Here is a 27500-nt window from a genome sequence, read left to right as displayed (position 1 = left end):
TCTTCTATTAAGACCTTCACCACTCCAAGTTCATATAGCAGGTTTGTCCCTAAAGCACATACTTGGAATACCCCCCACCCCCCCTCACATGGCTACATTCCTGTTGAATTCACACCAGCGCAGGGACAAATTCATCTTAGCATCTGCTGCTATTGTCAAGGCTAACCATCTGAGACAGGAAATTAAACTTCTTTACATAATTCACCACGAACACCCCAGACATGTTGTTTGTTGTTATTGTTGTTGGTGTGTGAGTGATTGATGGGCCGGGTCCCTCCCTCGTCTCCTCTGGGGTATGAAGTGGGCGTGTTCACTACACTCATGCCTGCTGTGGGTCCACAGCTCTGGGGTACAGGGTGGTCATGAGACCTCCACAACCAAAGGAGGCTTCTTTGTTTAGGTGCAATGCCCTCCCCCACCACAGCCCACCACAGCCCTCCACAGACAGGGGGGGGACAAGCCTGTGTCTGAAGACGGACACAAAAGGGTCTTTCTGTCTGGGGAACATCAGTCCTATTAACTCACATACGCTCAGTATGTAGTGTGTGTGAATGAGTGAGTCTGTGTGCAAATGCTCTAAACTGTGTTTTGTGTGTGTGTGTGTGTGTGTGTGTGTGTGTGTGTGTGTGTGTGTGTGTGTGTGTGTGTGTGTGTGCGCGTGTGTGTGTGTGTGTAAGATTATGTGTTCGGGAACATCAATTCTTTAAAGTAACATCATGTAACAATTTTAAGTTCACACCAACCGGCTCTGTCTAGGCACTCACCCTCTCCTGTGCCCTGCCATCCCTGCAGACTGCTGCTGCTGCTGGAGGAGCCGTTTTCGGGTGGGGTCCATGGGAGGCTGGCCTATGCCTGACCGCATGGGCATACCTCCGCTGTAAGATGGTCCTGGCATTGGCCCTCCCATTCCCCCCATCCCTGGCATGGGCATTCCTCTGTTGGGGAGCATGTGACGCTGTGGAGATGACTGAAAGGGGGACAGCTTCATTAGCGCTTAGCTAATTTGCATACAGAAGGGGCCTTAAAACATCCATCTCCATCTGTCTGGACGCTGACATTGTGAGTTTTGAGCCGGAGTAACCTCCATCTGGAAACTATTACGCAGCCCTATTGCAGAGGTGATTGCAGGACGTTTCAACGCCTTTACATCATTCCCATGACTGAGTGGGCGGACGATTTAAAGGGAAAATGCTGAAAATGTATAAATCACTCACTAAACACGAACCCCTCCTGTCGCTGAACACAACAGTGAGGAAGCAGGCATACATTGAGGTTAATTTGTAAGAATTAAGACAAATATTCACATGATCACAATTGTGAACAGCCACAACCATGCATTGTTTGTAACATTTATTGATTTTTAGCCTACTGTAAGTTTTGGTTATAATGACAGGCCAGTGGTTACTGCTGATTGAGCACTGCGACACCTACGCGCGAATAGTCGTGGTCGTTGGAAAATGCGGAAGTTGACTATGTTCCGGGGTCAATTTTGTATCCAAACTGCCTTTGACTTGAAAATTAACACCAGGGAACATGTCTGATTAACCACCTCACTGAGGGAAGTTCAGCAAACTTAAGAAAAACACATTAGTTAGGGTTTGGGGGTAGCTAGTCGCTCTCTGGATGAAGCTAAAGTTCTGCTCTGGCACGTCTTTCCCTCCAACACTCACTCCATTAGCTAAAGTTCACATACCAGTTAGCGAGGTCTTGTGCAACAGTTAACGTGACGTTACACATGTAAAACACTGAAAGATGCTCGGTAAACAATGACTGCGAACGAGTGTCACTTTTTACCTGGTGGTAGGGGGGTGCAGAATTGGGCATTCCACGGTATCCCGAGTTGGGCTGCATAACAGCCATCCTCATCCCGCCAACATGTCCTGGGTTCACGGGGTTCACTCCTGGGTTCATCATAGAACCAGGACTCCCTGGAAAACCCGCTCGGGAAGTCATGTTTCAGCCCAGTACAAAACCCCTCTTGTTGTCGGTTTGAAACTAATATTAAAAGTCACACTGCGTATTGTTCTGCGCCAGCAAACCACTAGTTTACGTTGCCTCCACTATCCTCTGCGTAAACCACAAAGATCTCACGAACAAGTCATAGGCTACGGTTGTTTCTCTTTTACACAACAACAACAACCATATACTATCTGCTTCTAAAGAAAAGTTACTAGTGTTGAAAATGTCATATCTTTTCATAAAGTCTGAACTTCGTCACACCTCTCCGCAACTCTCAATAGTTGTTTCGCAAAACATATGCGGAGCCTGACCAATGTCTAAAGATAGTGACTAGTATGAGCGTGTCTGCAGCAACACTCAGCCTCCTCCTACCTTGTTGCCAGATCAGATTCACAACAATCCTCCGTTTGAAACATGGCTTTGGCGTTTAGTAAAACTACATACACGCAGGGGTTAAAGTGGGCCGGAACGCTCCGGTACTCAGTACCGGCACCTCAGATAAATTAATAAATAAATAGATTCTTTAAAAAAAAAAAAAAATGTAATGTTAAGGTCAGTCTCGTCTCGTCGCAAATCTTTGGTCTGAACCGGCCTTTACGTGCACTGTGAAAGGCTCGCGCTCCTTCTGAAGGAGTTCATCAGCGTCTCGAATCGATCAAATCAAAACGTAATATCATCCCCTAGCCCCGCCTTGCTCATCCCTCTGACAAACACGCTTCACGTGGAAAAAAAAACAGTTAACCTGTCAGTTCAGTTGAGCGCGATGCATTGCGGTAAGTGTTTAGACTGCTTCCAGTCAGAGCGAGTGCATGTTGGAGTCCAAGGTGAAGTAGTAAGCTAAAGTCTAACATCTATATTTTAAATAGGGCAACAAACACAACTTAAAGAAAGAACCAGGCTTTTAGTTATTCGTTTTCTATCGCTCTGGCCCTGACTGAGAATGACGAACATTAACAATGGTTAACTGCAACTAGTTGGTTATTGGCTATCACGTCAGCTTGTCAGATAGACAAAAAATGCCGGTACCGGTAGTTGTTTCTTAATTGGAAAACACGTTGGTAATGTTATGTCTTCATAATTTCCTTCTTAAAGATGGAGGAGGATCGAAATAAGAGAGGGTGTAAACGAAAAATAACTGATTATTTCCAAGGGTAAGAATTTGTCTGGAAATGGTGCCTAAACAGTCATTCTTTTTAGATTTTCTTTTAAAATCAAGCAATTGATAGTCTAAGAAGTCTACCAAGCATTGTTGCTATGTCATGTTTTGATAATTCATTTAACAGTAAAATATTTTTTAATTTAATAATTGAAGTCTGCAGTGTTGTTTATTAATGGCTGTGTGAGTGGACAGTCCAGGCCATGGAACTAAGTAGGCACTGTGTAATTTGCGCTGTGATTACTGTGTAAGAATGACTAAGATTTGGCCTGATGCAGAACAGATTTCATTATCCATTTTCACTGTGCAGTCATCAAGGCTGATTTAAGTGTCATTTTCCGAATTCCTTATCTTCACCGTGATTAGGGGAATGAAAGCAGCCCAGGTCATAGCCCAGAGCAGCATCAAGAGTAGCAGCCCAGCTCAGCCCAGCATCAGCACCACTGTACAGCACAGCAGCAACCCAGCGGCAGCCCAGCCTAACAGTAGCAGTACAGCCCAGCTTCAGCAGCCTAAAATGTGTGAATCGCTTAAATGCTATGAGTTTCAAATCTAAATGTCAGCACTAATTGTTCATTTCCAGCTGGCCATCCCCAAAATGCACCAGAATACAGGAAATCATATTTACCAAATTCAAAATTTTCTCATGGAACCAAATAGGGGCCAAGAGCTCATGATCCATCCCTGGTTTAGGTCTTTGGTTAGACCTCCTTATATCACTGTGATTAAAAAAATATAGGAATGGGTGATTTCAATGCTGCCGCCACCAGATCCACCAAATACCCCCCGCCACGGCCGCCGCCAGATCCACCAAATACCCCCCCGCCGCCACCACCACACCGGAAAATAGAGTACCCCCACCTACCAAATCCCACTTTAACCACTGCATACACGCACTGTATTTCGGAAAAGTATACAACATACGCCAACGAGAAAACGTATAGTTTTCAAAACAGTTGTCTTTCCTTTTACACAAAGGCTCTAGGTGAAAAGTTGATAAATGTGCTTTAGTCCAATTTTTTCACTGATTTATCTTTTTTTCTGGAAATAATTGATATCCACAAATTAAATAATGCAGTTAACCATTTTTGTTTTAACTTTAACTATAATCAGTTATGTGACAGCCTTAAATAGAAATGTAAAGGGACTGTTACCAGAGAGCCCGTCTGCGGAATACAAAAGTTATCCGGTGTTACTTTTAGAGTAAAGTTTGTAACCAACGAGCACCCCCAGTGCGTTTGACGTAGCTGTCTGCTGACGTACACTTTTGTGTTTGTATGCAGCTGCGAGCGGGCAGGAAGATCGACTGCAGTGCTATCCGTCAAGAAGAAGCACCAACCAAGAGGAAATGCTCTGAAATCTACCAAGGTATCACTAACCGAAACCTTAATATTGACAAGAACATATAAAATAATCAGATATCGAGTTAAGCCACGTCACCACTCTCTGAAGTGAAGTGTATCTGATCTGTGGGAAGCTAACAAGCTAGGTAGCTAGCTAGTTGGATTTCTTGTATCTCCAGCTGAGCATTGCTGCTCAGTTCGAGTCAACTACTTCCTGAGGAAGTTGCAAACACATTATCGTAGGCTTAACCAAAGGCCACACGTTTTGTACCAATTGGGTATTTTCTAATCATTGTGTATAATAAGATCACGTGTGTATGTTGTGCTATATGAAACGTTTGGAGATAGCGTGATGCATGTAAACAAGACTGAAATAATCGTGCGATCAGATATAGTTGCTTGTCCTGAATTTCTTTTGATTCCACTTTCATCCTTTTATATCTACATCACCGCGCATTGTATAATCATAAAGACGTAGGCTATGTTTTACAATGGACTCTTTTTAACACTGTGGTTGCGTTGCTGTGTGTCACAGCTTCTTCACTCCAGACCCCCAGAACTGCGAGGTGCCATGGCGGTGTGCGCGCTAGCGATGCTGGAGGAAGGCTTCGGAGACGAGGTGACTCTGATCGGCAGTGTCTTCCTCCTCGTCCTGGCCATGGTCCTTGCGTGGCTCTCGACGCATGTGGCCGAGAACGGTGAGCACATGATGGGCACCATCATCTCCGGCGTCGCCTCAGTGCCACTGGTTGGTCTGGGGAACTCCGATCCCTACAGACGGGCGACAGCCAGCTCCGACCCCGTGGAGCCCCAGCCCACCGCACACTTGGTGGACAAGCCAGAGGATGAGGACTCCGGACTGGGCTCTGCAGGTGGGGAGGATGCATCCTTGGAGGATGCCACCGGGCCAACTGGACCAGCTGTCAGCAGTGTAGACCAGCGTTTGGACATACAGGGTCTCCACAAACGGACCGTAGCACAGAGTCCTGCATCCACTCCTATTCCCTCCAGTGTGCCCTCAGAGGAGAGTCAGGACACAGAGAGGGGAAAGCAGACAGGAGGGACAACAACATCCTCCTCCGCCTCTGCCGCAGACATCAAAGTACGGCTGAAGTTTCTTAACGACACGGAGGAGCTGGCTACACTCAGGCCCCAGGACACCATCGGCCTCCTGAAGAGGTGAGTCTGAAATGAAGTGTAATTCAGGAGCCGTCTAGCCAGATGTGGACTAGGCCGGGGCCAGATGTGGACTAGGCCTGGGCCAGATGTGAACTAGTCCAGGAGATGTATGTGTAGCATTGACAGTCAGCAATGTCATTCCGTGTACAAAAGCCAGTGGAAGGTAGATCCTACTTGAGATTATGTTACAAGGTTGCAAAGAGTAGCGGCCAAAGTAGTTATGAGCTTGAACACGCCATGAATTAGCCTAACTTTATAATACATGGACGGAATAGATCTTGCCAAGATTTGGTGTAGATCTGTTCACGGGCATCACAGCCATTCATTTGGAATCTTTTTTTCTGAAAACGAAATCATAAATTGGCATAACATTATGTGAATCTTAGGATAAAGTCTCCAATCTGGGCACTTTTAGTGTACCTAAAGCTTCTTACTGTTATGTTCAAAACTGACTTTGTCTCTCTCTGTCTGTCTTATTTCTCACAGCAAATATTTCTCTGGGAAGGAGCGTCAGATCAAGTTGATTTTCCAGGGACAGCTGCTCAGAGATGCCAGTCAGACGCTGCTTTCTCTAAACATCACCCACAACAGTGTCATCCACTGCCACATCTCCCAGAACCCACCATCAGAGGGCGCTCTCTCAGAGGTGGAGCCCAGGTCCGGTGGGGTGTCCCTGGGCTCGCAGACGGAGGGGAGGGTGGGTCCTGGAACTGGATCGGTCACAGACGGAGGACTGAATGTGAGCGTGGGTAGTCTGGTGGTGCCCATGTTTGTGGTGATGCTAGCGGTAATCTGGTATTGCCGCATCAACTACAGACAGCTGTTCACTGCACCGGCCACTGTATCCCTAGTGGGAGTCACCATCTTCTTCAGCGTCTTAATCTTTGGCATGTACGGACGCTGAGACACTTAGGGGTGCATCAAAGAGAGAAGCTATGGTGGTGACATTAACAGGGGGTTGCCAGGTTGGAGCGAGGTGGGGGATCTGCTTGCCCTTGAGAGCAAGTATGAGTCTTTTCAGGCATGGCCGTGTTTTGTATTTTGTATGGCATGTGAAGGACGGCAGCATGTGTCCAGAGAGGGTAATGTTATTTAAAAAGAAGGAACAGGCTTTTCTAATGTGGACTTTGAATATTGATTGTGTTGGAATTCTTGCAGTCGAGGAACAAGTGCAACTTTACACATGAAACATCTCATAACTAAATACAAGGTAAAACAGGGTCATTATCAGCTACAGTCTAACGGCACTAACTTCTAAGAACCATGTCAGTTATGGCAACTTGCTTTGCAACCACTTCCTTAAATTCAAGCTTCACTCTGCTCGCTGTTTAGCGCGTGTAATTAGGATGCCTTAAGGTAGGTAATGGTGTATGGGGGGAAAAAAAACTGTAAAATGACAGACATACTGTCACACACATAACCCGTTAGAATTATGAGATCTCTCAGATACCATAGTGCCATACGAGGAAGTTAACTCACATGGGTTCCATACTGTGTGTGGAGCTTATTTCTTTACAGAGTGAAATCTTGTTGTCGCCTGTTGACTTTGTGTACTCATTCTGATGTGATTAAAAGACTGGAAATCACTTGTTTGTTAGTATGTTTGTGTGCATATACAGTACAGCATACACAGTAATATCAGAGGTAGACTCAGCCTCATGGCCTGCCTGTAAAATACCACAGAACATCTAATGCATGTACCTCACTAAGGTGAAAACACCAATCAGCCAATCCGCTCTCAGTGTCTATAACAAGTATAACCACAGTAGAGTAACACTAAGGAAAACAAAACAAATCAATCACAATGGACTTTTGTGACGCATAGACGCCCCTGGTTAACAGGAAGTCTGCAGCTGATTCTGTTGCATGTCTGCAAAAAAAACCTTCTGTGCATATAAGTAGTTCTTCACTAGGAAGTTCTGGCTGCTAGCCAGCTGTGGTCAGATGAGGTGTTCATCAGTGACAGGTAAGGCTACTAGCATGATGTAGAACAGATGAGGTGTTCATCAGTGACAGGTAAGGCTACTAGCCAGTTCTAGAACATACATGGTGTTCATCAGTGACAGGTAAGGCTACTAGCATGATGTAGAACAGATGAGGTGTTCATCAGTGACAGGTCAGGGCTGGACTCCCTTGAGTCAGCTGTTAACGATGTGAGTCTTAAGGAAAAGACATTCTTATTCTCTCTGAAGAGGTGGGCAAAAAATACAACCAGTGTTGTATTCTTCAAAACTGCATCAGGGAAGCATTCAGATATTGTATGGCGTAAAACCACAAATGTTTCTTTTACAGGAGTCAATGTTTCTGAAATGACAGGTTTCCAGGGTCTACAGGGTTTCCAGCACCAACGCTTACCTTATGGAAAACCCTTCTGGAGATAGCCAGCTCCTTTAAAACCACACACTAAAATGATTCTGCGAGAGAAACCGTGGAACTTCCTCCTGAAACTACTGCATGCTGCTGCTGAACTTAGATGGCCTTACTCGGGTGGAAAGAGCGGTCTTTTCACATATAAATGAGATGGCCTTACTCAGGAGGAAAGAGCTGTCGTTTCCCACAAGAACTAAGATAGCCTTACTCAGTAGAAAAGAGCTGTTGTTTCCCACAAGAACTAAGATAGCCTTACTCGAGAGGAAAGTGCTGTCGTTTCCCATATGGACAAAGATCTCTTCCCTCATGAGTAAGGCTCTGTCGTTTCCCATAAGAACTAAGACAGCATTACTCAGGAGAAAAGAGCTGTCGTTGCACTTAGGACTAAGATCTCTTTCCTCCTGAGTAAGGCTCTGTCGTTTCCCATAAAAACGAAGATAGCCTTACTCAGGAGGAAAGAGCTGTCTTTCCCCATAAGAATGAGATGGCAATCGTAGATTGAGGTTCTTAGTTCTGGTGGTTTATTATGTGTACGTGAAGATGTCCATAAGCTGTAGCAGCCCACGGCCAGTTTAGCAGCATTTTCACCTAGTCAAATATACACAGTTACAACACAGTGAAGATATAAATGATTCCTTACAATGTAAACAGCTAATAAATGGAAAGAAATAGATCAAGAGAGAGCAAGAGGAAAAAAAAACATTTGATTCATATTTAAAAGAATATTGTCCGTCTCCAAGGCATTGACAGTGGCATAACAATCTTGAGACAGAGAAAGTCCTTTTGAGTGATGCCAGCTTGTATACCTGACATCTCAATGGGTTTTTGTCCAGTTCCACAACGTGATTTAAAAGTCTTCTACCTCCCTGTGTGTGATTTTACTCAACTAGATATGGACTAACTGGAAAAGACGACACTGAACACATGAAGACAGAAAAAAAGTAAAACAAAATCACAGACCAATTTCTGTTCTGCCATCATTTGAGACAAAAAACACCTTATGTGAACTGAGAGTTAAAATCTTTTCTCTTTTTTTTTCAGTAAGATTGATGCATATGCATATCATAGCGGCAGAAGGGAAACCAACGAGTTTGCAGCTCTGAGTGCGGCTGCTTCTGCCTGCCACAGTAACGACTGTTACACAGCTGTTCCCTCTATCTCCCCTGAGTGCTTTTGCTTTGTGGGCTTCCCCCAATGCCACCAGACCCCCCCACCCACCACCCGTGGTCCAGACCCAGCGGATCAGCACCAGACCAGCATCACAGCAGTGCCAGAACCGTTCAAGAGTTGTCAGCTATCTGGGCAGGGTGGGCGGGTCTCTTTTACAGGAGGGCAGCCCATGAAGCTACAGCTCAACAAGCACTAGGTCATAGGTCAACTTACTCATTTCCTTGTGCAAATATGTCAGGAAACATAAACAACAACAATGACGACGACGACGACACACAAAAGTTCTTTTCAAGAAAAGACTTCTGTCGAACACTTGTGTAAACTGAAGAACAGATCCATCCTCCTCATCCTCCTCTTCTGGCTCAAGTGGTGAGATGTTGTAAACCATGTGATGCGTGTTTCTTTCTCTTTTTTTTTTTCTGTTGCCGTTTCTGGACAGATTGTTGCAGTGATGCGTGGGTGGTGTCTGAGGGCCTCCTGCTTCCCCTTGGTCACTGTGAAAAGGGCTCGTCTCTTAGCAACACACATGGGCTTTCCTGATTCTCCACACGACGTTTGGGGCCCAGCAGAGCTGTTGGAGAAGGCCATGAAGGAACAGGAAGAGAAGAAGAAGAAATGGGGAGAGAAGAAGAAACGGGTTCAAAGGTTAGATCGACGGAGTTAAATGAGATTATTTACACGTTTAGGGCAAGTATGTCACTAATGTAGCTACAACCGGCTTGAAGCTTTGATGCTGTGTTAACTGTTAACTTTCCTTGGGTTTTTCTATAATATGCACACTCTGCTTTGCTCTAAATGTGGGGAAAATCTCAAACATGGCATGGCTCTCATGAAAATAACCCTGCTGTGAAGCCATACTGGATGATGGTAACCATAACAACAACCCACACTCCTTCTATGTTGCCAACACGCATTGTCTGGTAAGAGAGCACCTGCTTCCCGACAAAAGATGGATAACCTTACACCTGGTAGACTATACTAACAGTGGTATATTACTGTGTGTGCGTGTGTGTGTGCGTGTGTGTGTGTGTGTGAGAAGGTAAAGATCCAATATTTAGCAGACGCCTAATATATATTTGAATAAATAATTATTGAATAAAAGCTGATAGCTATGAATAAATATCATTCTGCCCAACTCAGGATTTAGTAACTCGCTGTGCTGTAGCCTTTGCTGTGCTAAAAAAAGAAAACTAATAATCATAGCCTGCTTTGTGCACAGAGGGCTGCTAAGAGCATCTTGGCATGAGGAAACATCATGAGGAACCATCAGAGGAACCATCAGAGGGCTGCTAAGAGCATCTTGGCATGAGGAAACATCAACTCCCAGTGGCACTGCTATCCAATTCCTCGTTCAATTGTGCAGTTCATAGCTTTTAAGTGCACTGATCAGATTTCACTCAACATCTCCCTCACAGAGTGAGCTCTGGAACAGTAGATTGTGTGAGGCAAGAACTAACAGTCCCTCACGATCTAATTGTATAGCTGATTGCCGTGATGATAAACAGGGGCATTTGTTTTTTCAGGCACAAGGGCATTTTGTGTGTTGAGTCACCTCTGGAAGTGTCTGTGACTCACTCACCGTTTTTATGTTTCAGAGATTTGGATCTTCTTGGGGAGTTTGGGTTCTGTGCACAAAACAGAGAGAGGCAGGATTCACAACCCCATCTTATCCATCCAACAATACTATGTTTACAGACCAGCCAACTACTAATGACCTCACAACCAAAACTCAATGACAGATATACTAAAGAGATACAAACATAATGGTATAGGTTATCGGCTCTACTTTGGTAATTGGTGACGGTCACAAAAGAGGCAATCTGGTTAAAGACTAGAGAAACTGTCCAAAAGTAACACCAGACACAATTAAAATCAAATCTTTGCACACTGATGAGGACATTTAAGAGCAGATGTCAAATAGCCGTGCAGTAAAGCAAAACACTTACCGAAGGCACAGGTTGTTTTAAAGATTGTAACAATACCTTTTCTGACTTTCTCTTCTTGGCTGTGTGTGAGTGAAAGAGATAGAGGCAGAGATAGAGAGGCAGAGAGAGGTGAATGAGTGTGAGGGGAAAAGGGAATGTGAGGCAAAAAGCAGAATATGACATCTCATAATACCAACATCATTGCTGACTGATGATACTTAAAAGAGTCTGCTGAATGAAAGTAACGTAATGTGTTTAGCTTTGTCTGTTTATTATTGGTATGATTGCTTCTAATGCAAGTGGGCAATGTTTCCATGGAGATAGTTTAGGGACTACCGACACATGGACATATGAGTCATCACATGGTTCTATTTGAACACTTTTGATGATTTGAAATGAGTTTAGTCTTTTGATTGAAATTCAGTTCATTAAAAGTTATTCCACCTTTTAGCACTTTCAGATTCCCAGGACACCCCCTCACCTTTCTTTTCTGCCCCGTAGGACCAGTCATTATCATTGGCATCGTCGTTATCCTCCTGGTCACTCTCCGACTTGTTGGTGTTGTTGCCGCTGGCAATTCTACAAGACAGACAAAAGACAGAAATGGTACACGAACATGAATTTATAGGCACGAATAATAAAACAATAGACATCATTTTGAACCTGTAACCTCGGATTGTGGGTAAATGCAGATGACACTCCAAAGAAAAGTCTCTTAATGAAGGACTCTGTTCTTTCAGATTCAGAACAGGGTTAAGACTTAGAACAGTCCTTCAGCGGGATTCGATGAAGTAGCTTCCTTGAAACGCAACCGTCAAGGACCCTTCTTTGAGATTTAGAAACCGTTAATCTGATCTTGAGTTAGCTACACCCCACCTTTGAATCTCACTTGTGATTGGCTATGGCCCCTGGAGGGGCATCTCACCTGTGATTGGCTATGGCCCCTGTGATTGACATCTCACCTGCGGTTGGCGATGCGACTGCTGTTCCTGCCCATGCCCAGGCATTTCTCCAGGTGTGGTGCGAAGCGGGAAGCGGCGATGCTGCGGCTGCAGTTGGGACAAACACACTCCTTGTTCTTCCACTGGTTGTACACCTGGCCAAATATGTCCACCCCTGGCTGGTCCACGATTTCTACAGAAAAAAAAAAAAAACAGACACTTGTTTGTATTAATCTGGTACATTTCAATTAGCTTAGCATTGAGATCTTAGATATACTCTTGCTTAAGCACCATAGACACAGTCTACAGTGGTTTTCTTTCATTGTGATCTGCACATCTTTCACAGAGATTTGTTTTGATTGTTGAGGGTGCCGTGATGGTGGAATAAGCTGCCTTTAGACATGAGAAAGATAGAGAATAGTGCCACATACAAGAGGTCATTAAGACGTTATTTTTTTTACGATTTTTTTTTCTCTGCATTACCTGAACTGCTTTTACTTAAATGTATATTCATGACGGACCCAAGGGAGATTAGCGACCACTTTTTGGAAACTAATGGGGATCCAAATGAAGAATAAAGTATTTAAAATGATCCTGAAAGAATCTGGATCTGCTTCTCTAGAGAGGATCCAATACCATCTCTGGAATGGACCTCTGAATGTCAAATGTCTGTCAGGCCAACGTCGTGTCCCCGTTCTGAACTTGGTTCTGCTCTATGGTCCTCTTCTGAACTAGGTTCTGCTCTATGGTCCCCTTCTGAACTTGGTTCTGCTCTGAACTTGGTTCTGCTCTATCAGATCTGGTACGATTTACTCCAGAATCTGCCTCAAGGTCAAACAGGGGACCATAGAGCAGAACCAAGTTTAGAAGGGGACCATAGAGCAGAACCTAGTTCAGAAGGGGACCATAGAGCAGAACCTAGTTCAGAAGGGGACCATAGAGCAGAACTTAGTTCAGAAGGGGACCATAGAGCAGAACTTAGTTCAGAAGGGGACTATAGAGCAGAACTTAGTTCAGAAGGGGACCATAGAGCAGAACCAAGTTCAGAAGGGGACCATAGAGCAGAACCTAGTTCAGAAGGGGACCATAGAGCAGAACCAAGTTCAGAAGGGGAACACGACGTTGGCCTGACAGACATCCAGGAAATGGGAGCAAGGAAGGGAATGTTTGAGGTTGGAGGGAAAGGGAAAAAGGAAACAGAATGTATTGAATAGGAAAGGCCTTTATATAGGAGACACAGACAATCTGTGCTTCAGAACCAGTCATAATATACTGCTGTGAAATCCGTTAATGTGTGAAATGCCATACTATTTCTCATACACGTCAAAAACAGGACAGCCCATAAAATGCCTATCGAAATGCGTCACAGTGAGTAGGCCAACACTGACTTGACTGAGTCCCATGTTATTTAGCTCAGCCAGCATAATATGATGGATCAAAACTGATTCACCACACCAACAGTCTTCTCATGGAAAAGCCCACATTCCTTTGACGCACACACCCAGTTTATCATAGCGGAGGACATGTTTCACTCCACAATCTGTGGTTCAGAATCGGTGATAATTATGCATATAGCGTGGTCAAATCCATTAATGTGTGAAAGTTTGTACTATTTGCTCAAATACAAGTCAAAGATAGGAAAGCTCATATAAATGCCTATTAAAATGAGTTAAGCGTGAGTACGCCCATACCGACTGAAAAGAAGCACATGTTATTTAGCTCCAATAGATCAAAACTGATTTCATTGATTCCTAAATCACTAACACTGTGGAAAAGCCCACATTCCACTCACGCACAGAGGGAGTAAATCATAGCGGCAGACTTGTTTCTTACCGTACTCCTTCATGCTCTCCTGGTCCGTGTCATCCAGGAAGAAGTATCCCTGCTTGACAGCCCGGTGCACATCGAAACACAGGCCCAGACACGCGTCCTCCACCAGATCAGTCAGAATATCCTGGGCAATGCCCTGCATGCCAGTCACAACACATTAGTCAGCCATGCTCAATGCAGCACAAGTCTCACAGCTTTTTTCCCCCCTTCACCATGCTTATTCTCTTCACCTCTGCCCATTTCTATTACATTTGAGAATAGGGTTAGAAAAAATATATATAGCATGAGGTGTGTCTGACACAGGATTAAATATCAAGAGTTCTGGCTCCTGTATGATCCAGTCAATCCCCCCCCCCCGACATATGGGATGCATATGGTGTTATGGGTGGGTGGGGGATTCTGCGATTCAAGCCTATTTGTGGTGCCTGGCTAGGGGGCAAATGGGGCCAGCCCTGTTACATGCCACAACGTCCTTACCTCCATCTTGCTGTTGTCCAGACCGGACAGTGACATCTCCTCCATTTTCATTTGCAAAAACTAAAGGAGGAGGCACTGCTGTCTACATAGTGTAGTGCAGCAGGCATCGGGAGCTACAGGGCTGCAATAGAGAAGACAAAGAAAGCATTACGTCTTCGCACCGGTAAAGTGGCTGAAGTGTGATGGCAGGCGGCATTCTACGGCAAACAAAATAAAAACAATCTACAGCAAATCCCCTCCTCGCCCAGTTCTGACGTTATATGGCCTGCTGGGGGGGGGAAACACATGCCGCATAGATCGCTTTACATCACAAACAACTTGAACACTGAAGGATTAAAGGTGGTTTAACACAATGGCGGCTTGCAATGCGTTCAGTGATTTCACAATCCTCTCACACTACTGCAAACCACGAGAAGCCTAAACGAGCCGTATATCAGAATGCCTTATATCCATTACCAAGTTATTTCTTGTCAATTGTATCACCGAAGTTTAATTAATCTGTTGACATTTACATTGCGGTCGAGCCGCCTAAGCTACCAACGAGCAGATAGCCCATCTGAATTGTAGATACTGGTAAACTAAGATTAGGCAGTAATCGACTTCTGATAGGCCCACACACTTGATTGTTGACTACAGAGGTAGTGTCCTGATATACAATTCGGCAAAACCGGTCGACCGAAATTTCTGAACAAGGGTCTTTGTCAAGTAGGCTATAGTGTTACGTTGTAACGCCATGACCCACCATCAAAGTAACATTGTGTTTGCAACACAGCCTGATCGTTGTTATAACTGCTACATCGACATGACGGGAATTTTAACCTCACTTTCGCCCACACGCTTTGCTGTTTAATTCAGACGAAGACATTATCAGTTCTAAACTGGACGGTTTAATTCATTTGCCACTTTTAATCGACGTTACTCACCGAGAACCGGGCGGGCCGTTGCAGGCTTCGATTGAGCATACCTTTTATCCCACTGCGACTGCTCATTTGATCCAATCGATATTCAAATCTGATCAAACTTAACGTTCAAATCTGTAGTCAACGAAAGAGAGGGACAGTAAATAGGCTAGACTTGATGTGTGACACCCTTCCGCTCACAGCCTATATTAGGAATCATATCTCGCCCTAAGCAGCTAAGTCCATCGCCTCCAATGCATTGCTGTCAGCGGGCTTGCAGTTGTCTCCAGGCTGGTCAATCGATCGCCAAACGCCACCATTAACTAGGCAGAGATTGCAGGGATTCCTTCTGCGAGGGCAAACTGGCTAAGGGCGTTTTGCTGAAGAATTGGCTTAATTTAAATGAATGGCCGATTTGTAAATTAATATTTTAGTTCTTAAAAATATGTATTAGCCTACTGTTAAGTTGTGTAAATTGAGAATTTTGTAGGATGATCTTGAAAGCAATCTAAAACTATTTTTCAGACTACACGGATAGTTTATATACAGTCATGGACAAAAATATTGGCACCCCTGCACTTCTGTCAGATAATGCACCACTACTCCCAGAAAAGTGTTGCAATTACAAATGCTTTCGTATTCACAAGTTTATTTACTTAGTTTGCATTGGAAAAACACAAAAAATCTGAGAAATAATGCCAAATCTGACTTTATTCCACATAAAACTCAAAAAAGGGCCGGACAAAATTATTGGCACCCTTTCAAAATTATAAGAAATAATTGTATTTTAAGCATGGCAAGCCACAGATGCTGGTAATATAGAAATCACATTTGCAACCATGTAAAATGGAGCAAAGTTGACTCAACCTTTGTGTTGTGTGTCTGTGTATACCGCACTGAGCATGGAGAAAAGAAAGAAGAGCAAAGAATTGTCTGAGGATTTGAGAACCAAAATTGTAGACAAGCATGGACAATCTCAAGGCTATAAGTCCATCTCCAGAGATCTTACAGTATTTCTCTGTTCCTAAAACACATTTTTTCAAAACATGCCTCGGTTTCTCTGAACACTAAACCCAAGTGCCAACTCCCTAAACCAATTCTGCTAAACTTTAAGCACAGTTCTCTGCTTTAAACACAGATTTCAATTGTTAACCGCACTTTCTTCAAACCACAACACACAATTCTCTGCTTTAGACACAGTTTTCAATTGTTAACCACATTTTCTTCAAAACACTAAACACCATCCTCTCTACTTTGCATGCTTCATCAATGCCAAAACCTCATTGTGTTCAAACAGAAAACACTGCTAATCAAATGACAAAACTTCCATTTCCAAAGCTGTTGTGCAATTTGAAATCAAAACTTTAGCTCCTAGTTTGGAGAACAATTTATGGCAACATTGAAGTGAGTGGTGATCAGAGAGGCAGAGGAGTGAGAGTAAGATGAGGAGGAGGAGGAAAATGATGAAGAGGAAGAGCAAGACGGAGAGCCATTACTGTATCTCTGATGAGATTCAGGCCAATGTGTTCAACCATGTGGTCAACATGGGTTTGACCATGCAGGAGGCTGGCAAGGCTGGCCAGAGGGTTCAACCAAACATAAGCCGCTTTTCAGTTGCACCGATTCTCCGGACATTCAGAAGAGAGAATGGGTAAGAAACACTACTATGACAGTAAGACACTAGTTTGAATGCCTTACTGTATCAGGAGCATAGTATTCTTGTATTTTACTGTAGAATATTTTACATTGTACTGTATTTGTAAAATTACAGTATACGTAAACAAATACAAAGTGCAACCATTGATGACCAAGACATATTCCTAAACATCAATACAAAGAGCCTAGCCACAGTGGACCATGTTCTAAGGCAGAACATCTCGAGAATGAAGCAGGTGTACAGGGTGCCTTTTGACAGAAACTCTGATAGAGTCAAACAATTACAGTATGATATGACTATGTGCAAGTAAGTCATATACGTTTCCACAACTGATTACGTCCTATCAGCACAGAAACATTACTGTACTGTATTGTAATCCAATCAAATGTTCAAATCAAACTGTATTTTCAGATGTTTCACAACACAACAATTGTCGATATTGTCTTGAGCAAGAACAGGATGCAGTTTAGTCTAGTTTTTTTGTCCTTTTATTATTTTGCATTTTTCTTTCATTTTTGAGTTAAAACATTATACAGTTACAATATTTTACAACAGAAGAAAGCGTACAGTAACACTGGAGATGAAAATGCATAATACTCCTGATAAGGCCTTCATACTAGTGTTTTCCCATTTCATAGTAGTGTTTTCCATTGAGCACATCAGTGTTCAATCAATGCTTAGAATGTCTACTCAAATAATGGTCTGTGTTTGTTGTTTGAAAACAAAATGCCCTTTTGAGGTGACATAATAGTGTTTTGAAACCAAAGTGTCATTTTGCAAGAGATATAAAGGGTTTTGCATTTTGTGTGAGTGGTTTTGGGATTTGTGTTTAGAGCTAAGAGAAACCGAGGCATGCTTTGAAAAAATGTGTTTTAGGAACAGAGAAATACTGTAATGTACCTGTGTCCACTGTGCGCAGTGTCATCAACAAGTTTACTGCCCATGGCATTGTCACTAACCTCCCTGGATGTGGAAGGAAGAGAAAAATGGATGACAAAATGCAACAAAAGATTGTTTGAATGGTGGATAAATAACCTAGAACAACTTTCAAATAAATTTAAGCTACCCTGCAGACAAAGGGTACAACGGTGTCAGCTTGCACCATCCGTCGCCATTTGAATGAAATGGGATGCTATGGTAGGAGACCCAGAGGACCCCACTGCTGACACAGAGACATAAAAAAGCCAGAGTAGTAGTAGTTGGGAGAAGGCACCCTTCAAATGTGAGAGACCTTGAGCAGTTGGCAAAAGAAGAGTGGTCCAAAATTCCAGTAGAGAGAATGTACTTAAGACACCTCATTAATGGTTACAGGAAGCTATTGATTTCAGATATTTGTATTTCTTTATTTTTAAGGGTGAGGGTGCCAATAATTTTGTCCGGCCCTTTTTTGAGTTTTATGTGGAATAAAGTCAGATTTGGCATTATTTCTCAGATTGTTTGTGTTTTTCCAATGCAAACTAAGTAAATAAACATGTGAATACCTTCAAGAAGCTCTGGAAGACCCAACTCTTCAGAGAGCACCTCCCTTCCTAACTGACACCTTGACTAGTGCTTAACTTGCACTTCAGCAGTTACAGTCCCGCACTTTTTTCTTTTCTTTCTATGTCGTTTTCTATTTCTTATGTAAAATAGTATTTATTGTTACACCAGGTTTTTATTTCTCTTAGCTTGACTGTTCTCTCCCTTTGGACAAAAGCGTCTGCTAAATGACTAAATGTAATGTAAATGTACATTTAAAAAAAGGTTATTTTTTGGGCGTAATGTGACACCGTAAAACACATGATGTAGCGCATAATATTTTAGGTTAAATTGAACTGTGCACAAATGTAGTTACAGTATGTCTCTACCATGGATACCATCGTGGACCAACCATGTGTCCTGAGCATATGACATGCTTTGTGATCTCTTGGGGAATATGAAAGGCCATATGCAATGAAATGAACTCTGCAGACAAAAACGGAGGACAAATACTTTATTCTAGGGACTGCAGGTATTCTTAAATATAAATCTCTTTCAGCCAGACCATCAATCAACACACCAGACTTCTTCTACATATAGGACATATAGAGGACAGATATTTAGCACGTTTAATGCCAAATATGGAATTAAAAGTACAATGACAATTTGAGATACAATGGCAACAAAGACTCGAAAACTTCAAGAGAGTACAAAAGTAAAAGGTCAGGAGAGCACTGTAATTAAAAGACAATCAAGGCCAAGCAAGAAAAACAGAAGAAAATTCATACATGCATAATAACATAGGATGACATATATGAAGATTATAAATACATACGTCAATGGTTAGGTAAATCAGTGAAAGCTATACAACAATGTAAAAGACAACTGTATAGGCAGGCTGTTCCCAGGCAAGATCTGTTAAGTTAAGGCTGTTCCCAGGCAAGAGCTGTTAAGTTAAGGCTGTTCCCAGGCAAGATCTGTTAAGTTAAGGCTGTTCCCAGGCAAGATCTGCTAAGTTAAGGCTGTTCCCAGGCAAGATCTGTTAAGTTAAGGCTGTTCCCAGGCAAGATCTGCTAAGTTAAGGCTGTTCCCAGGCAAGATCTGTTAAGTTAAGGCTGTTCCCAGGCAAGATCTGCTAAGTTAAGGCTGTTCCCAGGTAAGTTCTCTTCACTATGGAACAGAAACACTTTAATGTTTTAAGGAATGTTAAGCAAATCTCAATGGACCATCAAAGGGTTGGCTAAGGTGTTGGATTCCACACAGCAATCCATTTGGAAGAAATACAGGAAGTCTGTTTCAAAATGAATGACCTGTCAATACACATTAAGGCATATTACACAATTTCAGGCAACATTACAATAGAAATAAGTGACTCACAGAGGAGGGGCAGGGGGTATCTATAGGGGCATCTGACTGACATAGGAGGGGCAGGGGGTATCTATAGGGGCATCTGACTCACAGAGGAGGGGAAGGGAGTAATCTATAGGGGCATCTGACTGACATAGGAGGGGAAGGGAGTAATCTATAGGGGCATCTGACTGACATAGGAGGGGAAGGGAGTAATCTATAGGGGCATCTGACTGACATAGGAGGGGAAGGGAGTAATCTATAGGGGCATCTGACTGACATAGGAGGGGAAGGGAGTAATCTATAGGGGCATCTGACTGACAGAGGAGGGGAAGGGAGTAATCTATAGGGGCATCTGACTGAGAGAGGAGGGGCAGGGGGTATCTATAGGGGCATCTGCGACTCTGTGTACACGTCCACTCCGACCTCTTCCTCCAGCACCACCTTGGCATCGTCTGCATCCAGCTGCAAAGGAAATGACCAGCATTACAAATTACACACACACATTAGTATCAGTACACAATGCACTCCAGATTATATCTGTAAACAGATTACAGTCACAAATGCAGACTGTATAAGCACATACAATTCCATTAAATACATAAAAAAATAGTACTGACAAACATATTCAAACATGTATCAGCAGTAGAAATGTTAAGCGGCGAAAATGTGGTACAAGACTACATGGACCTAGTCTCTTGGACGAGGATATGGATTAAGACATAACTTTTGGCATTTCTCTGTGAAATGTGCAAATGGAAAATCTTTGAGCAATTTGCACATTTCATCTCGAGCTAAGGGAAGAGAAACGCACTGATAAGCCTCAACCCTCAACCTAACTCTGTGTACTACACTGCTACATCAAATAAAGTGTAGTGTGCAAACCTTTACAGTTTGTAACTTACACATTTCATCTCGACTTCGGTGAAGAGTCTTCCAGTCATGAACATGCGCAGCGGGATGGTGAGGATGAGGATGAAGGGCAGTGCCAGAGAGACGGGGCTGGACTTCACAATCCACAGCAAGGCCAGGCACACAAGCTGGATGATGGTGAACAGGTGCATCCGGTTCGTCTTCACCTGAGGAGAGATAGAGAGAGAAAGAGAGAGAGACATAGAGGGAGAGAGAGGGGGAGAGAGAGGGAGGAGAGAGAGAGAGTGGGAGAGATAGAGAGAGACAGAGAGAGAGAGAGTGATACTTGAATAGGAGACAGTCAAGGTGAACGTCAAAGTAAGGATATTATTCTGGCCTTATTTGGGAAGTCGTGTGGGACTCCAGAGGCAGGACTGAACACCACTGATGTAAATAGCTGCTCTGTATGATGTCAATGATTAGCTGGAAACTGATGGTGAATTAGACTCAGCCATGATCCTGCTTGAATACCTGTCATTCAGGGTCAGATGTGGTTCACAATCAGCTGCTTTGTGGGATTATAGATTGTAAGCAAACAAATAAGTCAGCGTACCATGGTGGCGTACGGTTCGTTGGGGTGGTATTTCTTGGGGACCAGCAGGAGCAGTATCCGATCCCACAGCTGGATCCCGCTGAGAGAAGTGATCCCCATGTAGAGGAAGATCCCGAAGAGAGCCGTCATTGGAATCATCTTCAGGATAGGCTCCATGAGGATGGACAGGCCTGGAATAAGACAGGGGGCGGGAGAGTGAGAGTGAACAAAACCATTTCAGTGGATGCAGACAGACACCCTCACTGGAGTATAACCCTTACTGCAGACACCCCAACTGGATCATAACCCTTACCGCAGACAGACACCCTCACTGGAGCATAACCCTTATTGCAGACAGACACCTGTACTGGATCATAACCCTTACAACAGACACCCTCACCGGAGCATAACCTTTACAGAGAGACACCTATACTGGAGTATAACCCTTATTGCAGACACCCTGACTGGAGTATAACCCTTACAGAGAGACACCTATACTGGAGCATTACCCTTACAGAGAGACACCTGTACTGGAGTATAACCCTTACAGAGAGACACCTATACTGGAGCATAACCCTTACAGAGAGACACCTGTACTGGAGTATAACCCTTACAGAGAGACACCTATACTGGAGTATAACCCTTACAGAGAGACACCTATACTGGAGCATAACCCTTACAGAGAGACACCCCCACTGCAGACACCCTGACCGGAGCATAACCCTTATAGAGAGACACCTATACTGGAGTATAACCCTTACAGAGAGACACCTATACTGGAGTATAACCCTTACAGAGAGACACCTGTACTGGAGTATAACCCTTACAGACAGACAGAGAGACACCTATACTGGAGTATAACCCTTACAGACAGACAGAGAGACACCTATACTGGAGTATAACCCTTGCTTATAGATTGTGGAACAGCTGGCCCAACTGTGTGATATGGGTCGACTGAAGTGACTAAATCTAATGTACATTCCACTTTCAAAACAACAGCAATAGTGATTCAGTACACATACCAGTAAATACAACCAGACAAGCAAGGGCTTTTTGATGAGTTGTGTTTTCAATTGCAACAATAACAATAATTACAGTGAGACATCATTCAACAGTTTCAAACAGTTTCACATCTTATCCGTGGAAAAGGTATAATTCCATCTCTGTAATGTATTGCTACTGTCTGCGCTTCATTGTGGGAATACATCCAGAGAAAGACTCACCAACCAGAAGAGCCACCAGCAATCCACTTATCCTTTGTTCCAGAACTTTCTCTATGACGGGCTTGGGGCCCTTGCTGGTTACGGTGAGGGCGTTGGCGTGGGTGACTGAGCGCACCGTGGCAGCGCTCAGCCAGGGAACCCCGAAAATGGCACAGAGACCCCCCATGGTTACGAGAAGCAGCAGGTCGAAATGGAACCCCGAACCTTTGGCCATCTTCCTCTCCGGCTTGCTTATTATCAAACTGGACGGGCCAGGTGATGATGGTGAAGGTGAGCATGTGGAGGTAGAGACAGAAGGACAATGTCAGAGGTAAGTGAAGGGCCATTTGATTTTAGAATCACATATTTTCAGCATCAGTAGGCCTTGAAAGGTTACAAGATAAGGCCGTGATTAATCTCATTGGTTCATAAGAGCATCCCTTTAAATCCCATAAGATTTCATAAAATAGCTTAAAAAATCATGTCTACTGGGCAGGCTTAGACTGACAATCTGGCAAAGGATGATGCTGCGAAACGTTTAATTCAATGTATTTAGCGCCAAAACAATGAAATAGTTTCAAGGCGTTCTACAGAGCCTAGGGCCTGGTACCCCCTTAGCCACCATATTGAATAGTGACCTAGGCCTGAGGATCATTTGTGTCAGCCATCTGATGCACACCAACAACCAGTAGAATTATAAAGGGTGAATGTTTTATTTTATTTTATACATACATGAAGTTCTTTAGCCGTAATACTATTTAAAAAATATATATGAGGGGCAACTTCAGTCTAGGAGGGCAAACGGGCAGTTGCCCGAGCAACCTTAGCCCCCTCCTGTGCACATCCCTGTTCAAGGTGTTCAACATAATGGGGGAATGTCATCTAGGGCTTTTGCGAGCGGACAGTAAATAGGCCTGGCCACTAGCCAGCAGGTACTGGTACTCACGTGGTGATTTGAGACTCGAGGAAGATGAGGATGAAGACGAGCATGGAGGGAATCACGCTGGCAAACATCATCCACACGGGGAAAGTCTTATGCTCCCCGAATGGGTTGATGAGCCAGCCCCTCACCTGTGGGTTGGACACCTGGAGACCCTTAGGGACCACCAGTTTCTACCAGGCAGGAAAGACACAATGTGTTTCAGCTGACGTCTCACAGCTACAACATGGCTGTAACTGGAAAACGTATTCTTGAATCCTGTGCACTTGAAACAGACCTGCAAGATTTCAGTTTTAGATCAAGCTTGGCGTGGCGATCTTCAAGATACTATGTGTGTCCGAATTTGTATGTGTGATGGTATGGAAAGCTATAAAATGCAGATGGGTTTGGATGGAAATTAAATAAAAGGGAAGTAGCTACTAGTTGCTCACAGGTCTTCTAGAAGGTTCCAGCGCTCACCTGCGTGTAGGTGTCCTCAATCTGGACGTCCACCACGATCATGAGAAATATGGCGATGGGCACCCCAAAATCTCCCATTAGACGGCGCATCTGAAAGGAAGAGGAGAAGTAAAGCAAGTCGTTAGGCTATCATATCTCTATATTATATTTATATCGCACTTTAAAATCACAGCCTTGGGGATATCCTTTACCAACCGCTCCCTCGTTTACGTCATATTGCTTAAATCTACTGCTCAATCTTCCACACTAGCATGTCTACAGTACTGCGCCATATACCACACTAGCATATCTACTGCGCCATATACCACACTAGCATATCTACTGATTTCTTGTCACACTTTCAGATTGATAGCGAAAGAAGACACCTTTCTGGTTGGGAATTGTAGTGCACTTTTAAAGCTATTTGGCTATAAAAGTAGTTATTCCTGCACTTTTTTTTCTATTTCTTATGTATATTAGTATTTATTGTTACACTAGGTCTGTATTGCTCGTTGCTTGATTGTTCTCTCCCTCGTACATCGCTTTGGATAAAAGCGTCTGCTAAATGACTAAATGTAAATGTAAATGAGGCCAGATGCTCGAGTTCTGGGTGTAAACACCTCAGACATCAGCTGACTCTGGAGCACATTTGGGCCTGACATTGCACTGATGCTGTGTGCCCTGCCCTAGATCCAGCCCAGATATACCATCAAAACATAGGGGTTGAACTTGACATATGTGTGGCGTGATGTTTTTTTCAGGAGATATAAGGGAAAACGCATAATTTGATAATGGCGGAAAATAAAATGGCCGCCGCGGCCGACGTGAGCGTTTTTTGCGTTGCCTAGCGTTCTTTATTTGAAGAGCAGTACCCATAGATCCACATTTGAACGATTCTTTCTATCGATTCTGTTATCTGCCCCACTAATAGGCTCCAGGTCCTTCTTCCTGGGGAAGGCCTTGTCTCACTGACCTTTCCTGGGAGGAAGGTGCCATTTTTGAAGATGCGGAGGTAGTAGGCGATGGAGAAACAGCCGAGCATCAGGCACATGGAGAGCAGGGCCGTGTTGGGGTACGCCCGCATTACTCTTTTGGTCACCATGGTGATGTTGCCTGTGGTGTTGTCAGGGATCTGGACCACCACCGGGTACCAGGGGTCCTCTAGGGTGTCGTTCAGGCGGTCATAGTTCAGGATGAGAGGGTGCTCTTTGAAGACCTGCAGTGGACAGGTGGAGGTGTGTACAGGCCCAGGGGCGACATTTACGAGAGGTTTTGTAGTTTTTTTTAGAACCCAGGTAGTTGATTAGCTGATAGCTAGATTTAATTTTGTTGCGTTGCATGCCTGTGCTAAAATAATATAAATTCACCCCATCACCCCGTCATCAATATACACGTCATACCCATGATAACAAAGTGAAAACACGATTTAAGATTTGTTCTGCTAAATTATTACAATTTGATATATAATGTTTTACCAGTGAGGGGGTCAACTGTGCTTGTAAAAGCACAGCAAGTTGCAGATGTATGAAAGGAACGAAGGGCAATGACAGAGTGAAAGATGTAGTCATTACCCTGCCAAGCTTGGAGAATGTCTCATAGATGAAGATGAGGGAGATGAGGATGGAGAAGATCTCTTGCGTGAATCGAGAGATGAACCTGACCAGGAAGCTGCCCTCCACGGCGACTACCACTATGACGATGACCACCAACCAGACGCCAACCCAAACGCGACCAACAATGTATTCAATGTCCTGGGACTTGCAGAACTATGGAAGGGGAGAGATGATGATGAGGATGATGCACTTATGGCAGAAATCACTATCAGGGAAAATTGGTATTGGTGTGTGTGGCAGAAAGAGAGGTGGGGTATTGGTATTGGTGTGTGTGGGAGAGAGAGAGGTGGGGAGAGGGAGAGGTGGGGTATTGGTATTGGTTTGTGGGACAGAGAGACAGGTGGGGTATTGGTATTGGTGTGTGGGAGAGAGAGGTGGGGTATTGGTATAGGTGTGTGTGGGAGAGAGAGAGGTGGGGTATTGGTATAGGTGTGTGTGGGAGAAAGAGAGGTGGGGAGAGGGAGAGGTGGGGTATTGGTATTGGTTTGTGGGACAGAGAGACAGGTGGGGTATTGGTATTGGTGTGTGGGAGAGAGAGGTGGGGTATTAGTATAGGTGTGTGTGGGAGAGAGAGAGGTGGGGAGAGAGAGAGGTGGGGAGAGGGAGAGGTGGGGTGTTGGTATTGGTGTGTGTGGGAGAGAAATGGCTCGAAACAATGAGGAGAGATCAACAGAGACGCTCGTGAAATAAAACAGGGAGACACTCACCGCATAGAAGGCCTCTTCAAACACAAGCAGCGGCCCGGAGAAGCCGATGACGAGCACAGGCTGGGCGGCCACCAGGCAGAAGATGATGCCCTGCACTGACGTGGAGATCAGGAGCTCAGGCACGCCCATCATGTTATCCACCTTATCAGCTGTGAAGGGAGGAGGCGGCCACACGTGAGAGTCACAATCCCATAGGAGCAAGTAAGTGTCAGTCAAGGACATTCACCAATCGGATTCAGCATGGACATTTTCACCGTGACATTGTGTAAAAATAAACTTTCTGAGGCCTTAGATGCACAAACAATGAGCCAGTGCAGAAATAATTGTTAAACAATAAATAAAGAAATAATTTTTTGACTGCTGTGATGAAAGTCTGAGGACTGAAAGCTTGGCTCCATGAAATGTCTTGGATGGGATGTGTAGCGAAGAGAGGGAGAGAAGTTACCCCCACCCGGCCTTGAACCTGGGTCTTCGGGGTGCCAAAGCTGCACCCTGACTGCAACACCAAAGAGCCAGGCTCAATGGCATGGCAGTCAGAGCACATACGCGTCTGTAGTGACGGCACTGCGTCACAGGATGCTAATACCATCTCAACTGAAGTGCTTTAACTGGCCCTGAGTGTCTTTCCTGCAGCAGAATCATACTGTGACACGTGTACAAGACATGTGCACACACACCCACCAGCCCTCCGAAGGTGATCAGATCAGACTCCTACTGAGACACGTGCACGAGACACGTGCACACACTCACCCACAAGCCCTCCAGAGGTGATCAGATCAGACCCGTACTGTGTCTCGTGCACGAGACACGTGCACACACTCACCTAGAAGCCCTCCGAAGGTGATGGCGGGTGACAGAGCGGCGAAGTAGATGAAGATGACAGCAGCCAGGACCTGTGCGTTCAGTGCATCCGTGATGTCACTTTTGTAGTGCTGGTAACGCCTCCTGAAGTCCCGCATCATGCCTCCAAATGGGACACCCGTACGCACCAGAGGGTCCTCAGGGGGTGGCGATAGAGAGGAGATAGACGCTAGACACACACACACACACACGCACGCACACACACACACACACATACACACACACACACACACACACACACACACACACACACACACACACACACACACACACACACACACACACAACGTGTTCAGGCAAACACACACACACACACACACACACACACACACACACACACACACACACATACACAGGTGTACATGCAAACACACACATACACACACGTGTACATGCAAAAGCAAACACACACACACACGCCAACACAAACACACTCACACATACACACATGTACAAGCAAAAGCACACACACACAAACACACACACACACACACACACACAAAAACACAAACACACACACAGGTTGTTATTCAGTACTTATGTCAGACATTTTCCCCAAAGTAACTAATGCTGGAATTAAACTG

At 44.3% G+C, this 27500-nt stretch overlaps 4 protein-coding genes across 5 annotated transcripts in view; 1 reads left to right on the top strand and 3 right to left on the bottom strand.

Moving 5' to 3' along the window:
• smarcd2 (SWI/SNF related BAF chromatin remodeling complex subunit D2) overlaps positions 1-1982 on the bottom strand; it is a 10660-nt gene extending 8678 nt beyond the window's left edge. The window contains exons 1-2 of the mRNA XM_080841387.1: positions 1795-1982; positions 765-967 (exon numbers count right to left, since the gene is read on the bottom strand). Of these exons, the coding sequence (XP_080697513.1) occupies positions 765-967; positions 1795-1953 (362 nt within the window). The 5' untranslated portion in view covers positions 1954-1982. The remainder of the gene's footprint in view (positions 1-764; positions 968-1794) is intronic.
• A 2415-nt stretch (positions 1983-4397) lies between these two features.
• LOC308367470 (transmembrane and ubiquitin-like domain-containing protein 1) lies at positions 4398-7223 on the top strand. The gene is made up of 3 exons (XM_080841389.1): positions 4398-4483; positions 4994-5637; positions 6124-7223. The coding sequence occupies exons 2-3, from the start codon at positions 5030-5032 to the stop codon at positions 6539-6541; spliced, it is 1026 nt and encodes a 341-aa protein (XP_080697515.1). The 5' UTR covers positions 4398-4483; positions 4994-5029; the 3' UTR covers positions 6542-7223.
• Positions 7224-8531: 1308 nt separating this feature from the next.
• Positions 8532-15492, bottom strand: atxn7l3b (ataxin 7 like 3b). Of its 2 annotated transcripts, none has more exons than XM_080841391.1 (8): positions 15274-15492; positions 14351-14471; positions 13877-14009; positions 12065-12236; positions 11584-11681; positions 11124-11182; positions 10757-10802; positions 8532-9748 (listed from the first exon to the last, which is right to left on the bottom strand). In XM_080841391.1, the coding sequence occupies exons 2-8, from the start codon at positions 14399-14401 to the stop codon at positions 9669-9671; spliced, it is 639 nt and encodes a 212-aa protein (XP_080697517.1). In that variant the 5' UTR covers positions 14402-14471; positions 15274-15492; the 3' UTR covers positions 8532-9668. The 2 variants fall into 2 exon arrangements, with proteins under 2 accessions (XP_080697517.1, XP_080697518.1); XM_080841392.1 differs by having other exon boundaries at positions 11160-11182.
• Positions 15493-20095: 4603 nt separating this feature from the next.
• slc4a1b (solute carrier family 4 member 1b (Diego blood group)) overlaps positions 20096-27500 on the bottom strand; it is a gene marked incomplete at both ends in the record, with an annotated part of 16318 nt that continues 8913 nt past the window's right edge. Inside the window, 10 exons of the mRNA XM_080840294.1 lie at positions 20096-20176; positions 20617-20790; positions 21177-21346; positions 22379-22620; positions 23304-23470; positions 23757-23846; positions 24709-24951; positions 25307-25501; positions 26056-26204; positions 26879-27085. Coding sequence (XP_080696420.1) covers positions 20096-20176; positions 20617-20790; positions 21177-21346; positions 22379-22620; positions 23304-23470; positions 23757-23846; positions 24709-24951; positions 25307-25501; positions 26056-26204; positions 26879-27085 — 1718 coding nt within the window. The remainder of the gene's footprint in view (positions 20177-20616; positions 20791-21176; positions 21347-22378; positions 22621-23303; positions 23471-23756; positions 23847-24708; positions 24952-25306; positions 25502-26055; positions 26205-26878; positions 27086-27500) is intronic.

Source organism: Sprattus sprattus (assembly GCF_963457725.1).
Source record: "Sprattus sprattus genome assembly, chromosome: 6".
Lineage (NCBI taxonomy): Eukaryota > Metazoa > Chordata > Actinopteri > Clupeiformes > Clupeidae > Sprattus > Sprattus sprattus.
Note: the sequence above shows the minus strand (reverse complement) of the source record. Positions and strands in the feature narration are given on the sequence as shown.